Source organism: Syzygium oleosum, unplaced genomic scaffold, assembly GCF_021117445.2.
Source record: "Syzygium oleosum isolate NSW1041296 unplaced genomic scaffold, Sole_v2.1 Sole_v2.02, whole genome shotgun sequence".
NCBI lineage: Eukaryota > Viridiplantae > Streptophyta > Magnoliopsida > Myrtales > Myrtaceae > Syzygium > Syzygium oleosum.
The window spans coordinates 12,793,912-12,800,842 of NW_026607486.1; the positions used below are offsets into that span (position 1 = coordinate 12,793,912).

The 6,931-nt window shown below is 41.8% G+C and overlaps 1 protein-coding gene across 1 annotated transcript; it reads right to left on the bottom strand.

Moving 5' to 3' along the window:
• Positions 1 to 2,535: 2,535 nt before the first annotated feature.
• On the bottom strand, positions 2,536 to 6,450 carry LOC115681901 (nudix hydrolase 12, mitochondrial-like). The gene is made up of 6 exons (XM_056308916.1): positions 5,922 to 6,450; positions 5,656 to 5,745; positions 3,950 to 4,064; positions 3,782 to 3,865; positions 3,323 to 3,472; positions 2,536 to 3,026 (listed from the first exon to the last, which is right to left on the bottom strand). Exons 2-6 carry the CDS (start codon positions 5,724 to 5,726, stop codon positions 2,769 to 2,771), a joined length of 678 nt encoding a protein of 225 aa, XP_056164891.1. The 5' UTR covers positions 5,727 to 5,745; positions 5,922 to 6,450; the 3' UTR covers positions 2,536 to 2,768.
• Positions 6,451 to 6,931: the final 481 nt, after the last annotated feature.

The window sequence follows — 6,931 nt, forward strand, 5'->3', positions numbered from 1 at the left end:
AACTATTAGGGTGATCTATACACAAATTAACAAATACAAGTCCATAATATAACATTATAATAAGAAATGATTTCTCTAGAAAATTGATTGCGGGAAGTGTGAGGAAGTAAAAATAGATTTTTGGATCAATGTGCTTGGATTATTACTTCCCTTTAATGATCTATACACAGGTTAATGAATAAGACCGATTCAGGTCGGTTCACAAGGGGAGCAGTTCGGTTCCCAGTTTCAAAAATTGGGAACCTACCTTGACCGATTCAGTTGCTCATCGCTACTCACTTGTGCGTGTAAGACGGCCTCCACCAGTTATAAAATTTTGTGGCCAATATACGCGGGTTGGCTCAATACATTGAATCCACTTCAATATAGCATCAAGATTGGAGGTCTTATACATGATGCAATGAAGGCAAGCTGAAATTTTCTCTCTCACATAAGAACGAGGTGGAATTCAACATACAAAATGTTGAAGAAGACCTGCAAGGAGATGGGTGTATGGACGCTCTACTAAGATTGGAGAGTTGCCGAAGTGTTTAGGGACTTTTTGCCGGTTTTCATCAATGCAACAGATGCTTTGAGGCCCAGCCAACCATCCGTCAAACAACCAAAGCCATTTCGTTTATTTCCATGATAACAGTTCAATCGGCGAACAACGAGGGTGATCCCTTATCCAACGAAACAATATTAGCCATGAACGAGAAATTCCTCAAATATTATAACAATATTTGTTTTCTTTGTTTTGCTTCCACTGTTTTGGATGCCTAGTTCAAGTTGGAAGGTATCGAACATTTCATTGTTGCACATTGCGAATATTTGGGACTAGGTGAGGAGATCTAAGTGGAACAGATATTGACAATGGCAATGAGCGGGCTTCGCAAAAAGTATGCCACATATGCCAGTCGATTCAATACGACGAGTTCCTCCCCACCGATTGAGATGACACCATCACGACTAGTGCCCAAGAAAGCGTACGGTCTCTAGTTCATAAGAAGAAGAACACCCCATAGCCTTTCGCTTGGATACGTATTTGGAAACAAACTACTCCAAATGCATTGATAAAGTTGGCAAAGACAACGCGAACATTACAGCACGAACATTTTGAAATGGTAAAAGAGGCAAGCTATCAGTGGAGGAATCTCCCCGATCCGTTTTTTTACTTTGCAATCAAGCCCCCTAACGTATCCATCAAAATTCCCTCCTGACATTAGCTTTACAATCAAAACTAGTCCCAATTAGTTTCACAAGGCCAGTCGATGCATCGTAATTAAGGAGCAGTTCATGTGGCCAAGAGTAACCGAGAATGCCTCCCGCTCGAGCCGAGCTAAATAAACGAAAACCGAACGTCTCCTCATCGAAATGAAGCTGTGCTTCACTCTTATTGCCATGCATGTCAAACTCCGACTAAGTTTTAAAATAATTTTGTTCACAAAGGAGATATTAAGTGTGAAAACACTTGACTAAATAGATCAAGCGGTAGATATGGTTGACCCTACAGGTGAACTTAAACTGGGTTTGCTTATCATTCAACCGAAGATTAAAGTACATTCTTATCTATTTAAACTGGTGGCGAGGTGGTCCGTTGCAGGGACGATTGCGACTTACCGTGTATCGAGTAAAAAAGAAAACAAGCAAAACAAATCGATCAGTACCGCGACCAAACATCAAATATGAGACTAGAAAAAGAAAGTCAGTTCAAGCTTCAGCATGCCCGAAAATATGAGTTCCTTCGGCATCAGAAAATAGATAAGAACATCACCATCACGGGTCTAAGCCAGTAAGACTAAGGGCATGTTTGGTAAGTTGCCAATTAGTGAAATTTTTTGTTCTTTTATTGCCAAAATCAGTTTGAAAACGGAAATCCGTTTGTTAAATTTTTTGTGCCCGGACACAAATTTGCAAAAAATTGTTCTCAGAATCAGTTTTGGAACAGAATCAAAAAGCAAAAAAAAGTAGCTTCTTGATTCTTGAACAATTTTTCCATTTATGATTCTTCTTGGTTTTCTTCTTCTTTCTTGGTTTGTTCTTTTTCTTCTTCCTGGCCACCAGTGACCGGCCACAGGCCAGGGCTGGCAAGGGCATCGCGGCCGCGACGCCGAGGCCTCACCCAGCCATGGTGAGGCCGACCTCGCCGTTGCCACCCAAGCGACGGACCTAGGTCACAACGGTGAGGGCCGCGACGCCCTTTACTGCGACAAACCAAGAGAACAGAAGGGAAGGGAAAGAAAGAATAAAAAAAAAAGAAAAAAAAAAGAAATAATATTAAAAAATTCAAAAATTATTAAAATATTATTAATTAAAAGAAATTTTACCAAACCCATTTATGTTCTTTTTCTATTCTAAGAATAGAAATTTTGAGCAGTTACCAAACGCCTTCAAATGCTTAGAAATTGTTCCCGGACACGGAATAAAAAAGAATCATTTCTGAGCAGAATCAGTTCCCGAGTACAGAATCGTTGCCATGCACACCCTAAGTTTCTTCTTTGCAAATTCAAGAACAGGTTTGGACATTGAAGGTCAAATTCCTTGAAAGCTGGGGAATTGAAGAAATGTACACTTAACTTGATTAATCTAGAAAAAGATGTGCCAACAGTCTATTCCTTCCCAAACTCTTTAATCCTTTTCACATTTGGAAGGACTATAACTCGGCACACTATGATCTAGAAAACACACGAGAACCTAATACACAAATAAAACCCGAACCCGAGCAGGTTAGCTAATAATTTAGAACCCACAAATTAATAAATACAAGTCCAGAGACGTGGCAGCATCATTCAGGACAACGGTAGGCCCTTTACTGCGACAAACCAAGAGAACGGCATACCGTGGCGTTGGGCACTATTAGGGTGATCTATACACAAGTTGGGCGTGATGATTTGGCAATCCGAGACGGTCGGGGAAGGGGACTCAATCAGCTCTTCGATCGCCTCAAATTTCTGTTTCCAGTTTTCTTCGAGCATGTTCAGGAAATTCTCCAGTGCTCTGCGCATCCACTCGTAGCGGCAGAGTTCAAATGCTTCTTTTACACATAGCTGTGGATTACCATTAATAACTGAGTCAAAGGCTCCAGCAAAGAAGCAATGTGAATATGGAGCTTAATTTTAGTGATTGCATAATATCGGTCAAGTGATCACAAGCTTTAAGGGGATTGCAGTCAACAAGAAAGAATTATTTGGCTCGGTCAACAAGTTTTGAGACGAGTGCAGAAGGCAATTTCCACTAGAACCTTTAATCAACTATGTCCCCAACTCGAACCAAGATATTCAAACATCCTAAGTATGATACTCTGCTTTGGGTATGAAAATTTGAGTTTCCAAGAAACGCTCACCCATCTCCTATCACGATTTTCGCGCTCTGGCCACGTCTCTAGCTCCTCAGTGACCTCCAACGCAAACATATAACCTTTGCAGCCTCCTTCTAGACCGCACATGTCCTGGCTGCTCTTACTTCGGAATTCCCAAACCCCCAATGGTGTGTCCTGAACGATGAGAAATATTAGTGATGTGTCAGATAGTACAAGGTGGAAACACGCCCCAAGAACTACCGAGTACTCATCATGTGCTCTTACAATTACAGTTAAAGCAACCATACGTCTGATAAGGTAGAATTGCCCGCAAATGAAGATTTCATATCAGATAATTTTTGTGGCACATTGGATGAAAAGCCTAGTTTAGGTAATTCTTCCCAGCTTTTGGCTTCTTTTACGATAAGCATGTCTCGGGTGACTGCCAGGCTTCTCAGACTTTTCCATACAAAGAAGAAGGTCCAAAAGATGAAAATAACTTACACTGAGCTTTCCTTTTACTCCCGCTTCCTCCAAAGCTTCACGACATGCAGCTTCTTCAAGAGTTTCATCATCCTCCCATCCACCCTGAAAATAAAAAGCAAATATCTCTCTTAACAAAAACAGAACACAAGAAAACGATGAGTACCGATGTCTTGAGACAAATTATACCTTTGGAAAGACTAGATCGTCACGATTTGGTGACGAGATCATAAGGACTTCGATTTTGCTTTCCGAGCTATCGGTCTGACAGTCATTTCCTTTCGTGAGGCGGTAGGGAATGCATCTGTTACACATATTTATCTATAAGTAACACTCCCCAATGGACGCTGAGTTTTAAAGCATTAAATTGCAAGGATTATGCACCGTGTCAATAAAAGTGCATACAAGAACTTTCCAATCACAAGATCTCTCGCAACCAATGATAAACGATGATCTACTAATGAAAGAAATATGGGATTCAAACAGATCAGGCAACTTGCTCCAGTTGATCAGAACTTATATTATCTTTCAGAATTAAAAGTCGAGCAGCTAATTCAAATTGCCATCATAAAACAGGATTGAGTCTAACTACAGATCCCGAGGCTCTTCTGCTTAAGGAGAAAGGGAAAACAAACATGTCATGGTGCGGCACGCTACGAACCCTGACGTCTTAGCTTACAAGACAGGATGGATCCACGTCCTTAAAACTTTAGATAATTGAGTTTGCGAACTCAATTATCTAAAGTTTTAACTTTTGTCTGCAGCAAATTGCTTCACAAGCCGGTCTTTATATCCCGAGTGACTCAATTTCCATTTCTGGTTTACTTTACTTTCGTAACTACTTAGGAAATACCATCGTTTTTAGTCTTTGCAAAGCGTGAACGCACGTAATCCAATGGAAACTTGCACAAATTGCTTCAATAATGTTCTATGCTTTATCTGTTTTTTCTTGCCTTCCCAAAAAGAAACCACACAAGTGAAAGTACTAGCTCAATAGAGCCTCCCCCAGATGGGAACGCACTGCACGTCCTTGTCCATATAATGTAAAAGTCATCGCACAGCATATTGTCATAAAAAGTCAGTGTCAGTGCATGTGGAGTGCCTAGATATCGGTTATTTCTAAAAGCCCTAAGTGAGGATGACTAGACCTTTGAAAGCGACAACCAAGATAAACAAATTGAGGAAACAATTATTGACGCGGTAAATTTCCCCTTAAAAAATGAACTGAAACACTAAAGTCAAGTTCACGTCACCGTCTGCCCCCATATATCATGTCTATAGATAAAGAAAGACATTAAAGATCTGCATTTCCCGTTTGCCCTTTTTCTTAAACAATGTCTGTGCCGAGCACGATTAATTTGATCCTCGTATTCCACGCGTAAGACAAAAACTGTCAGGCGTAGTTTTTTGCAGGAAGTGGTCTAACTTACAAAACCTACAGATACGATACACGCACAACGAGTTTGCGAGCGTGCGTGCGTTAAGTCAATGATAATACCCATTCTTGATCAAATTACAATAGTAGATAAGGAGCAGGTGCGTCATCCTTCCTTTTTGTCTCTCTCTTTTTGGCCAGTTGAATGTAGGAATCCAAGTTTTATACGTCGTATGACTGACCATCATACCATACGAAGTTCTGTAGATGCTTTTCATGCGGACACGCTCTGAATTTTCTCAGAAATATCAAGGAAAATTCAATTCGAAACTTCCCATCACACAAAACAAAAAGATATTCGACCAAAATGGTGAGCTGGGCATCACGATTTCATCAAATTTCAGCAGCAATTACTCAGTGCCACCAAAAAAAACGATCGCACATAAGCATATCAGGCAAACTGTTCATGTCGATAGAACAGAGGAGAGGTTGCACCAGCAAATAGGAAACGTTGGCATACCCAGAAACAAGCCGCAAGTTGTTCTCGTAACGCTGTCGGTGTCGGCCTATTCGAGCCAGCATTGTTGACATGTTCGCCCGGCACAAAAATCTTCAAGAAAAAACAAGAGTCAATAATTCACTAAAACTCACCGAACAAGCAGCCGCAAGAATCTCTGAAGCGTGAAAAGCCAAAACAAACGGTACCCAATCGAACCCCAACAAGACCCATCAACCCAAATAACAGAAAACGCAAAGCAATCGACGAAAGCAGCACGAAGGAAATACCGAGTTCTCGTCTTTCTTCCTGGGGTTCGCCCCTGTCCGAGCCCAATGCGGAAGAACGACGAGAGCTCTCGAAGCCGCGCGCTCTCCGAATCACAGACCCCAACAGAACAAAAAGAAGGAAAAAAAAAAAAAACAAGAAAGAACGGGAGGAGGAGGAGGAGGGAAGACGACAAATATCCTCGAATCCTTTCGGAACCACGACGCGCTCGCTGCTTAACTCAGTCCACGTCGCGATCTAAGAATTCCGTTCCCCATCCACGACCGGGTCACGGCAAACGAGGCGAAGAGGCTTGAACGGACGGGACAAAGTTCGCGCGTCCTCTGTCCTTCTCGGACCAGTTCAAGCCCCCCGGCGGAACCACAAGCGGACAAAAAGAAAGGAGGAAAGAAGAAAGGCAATGAAGAACAAGACACGACAAAGACGACGACGACGACGACAACAAAAGAAGGAGGAGGAGGAGGAGGAGGAGGAGAAAGATGGAAGCCTTTCGCCTTCTTGGGGGGCGAAAACGATGAGCAAGAAACGAAACGAAAGAGGGAGGAAACGAGGAAGAAGGAGGAGGAGGAGGAGTGGCGACGGAGAGGGCGAGGGATTTGCGCAGGGCGACGGTTGCAATTTATAACGATTGGCCCGCTTGCTGGAGAGCGCAGGGGGGGGGCTCCGGGACCCGAACGTGCGAAGCGGTCGTTATTTTTGTTATCCCTCTATTTCATTTTTTAGTTTTATTTTTTTTTTAGTTTTTTGGTGTTTCTTTTTTTGGTCTTTCCTGTTCTGTTTTGTTCTGACCAGATGATGCTTTTGACTTTAACCGGCGCGGGTGAGTTTTTTTGCAAATTTTCTTCTTCTTTTTTTTTTTATAAAATTAAAATAAAATTACATGGCTTTCTTGGATTTTTCAACTCTTTTATTATTGTTATTATTATTGTTATTATTATTATTATTATTTTGATGTGTACTTTTGTAGAAGCGTTCTGGCGGGGAAGCGAAGAGCGGTCGGCGACCGGCGCCG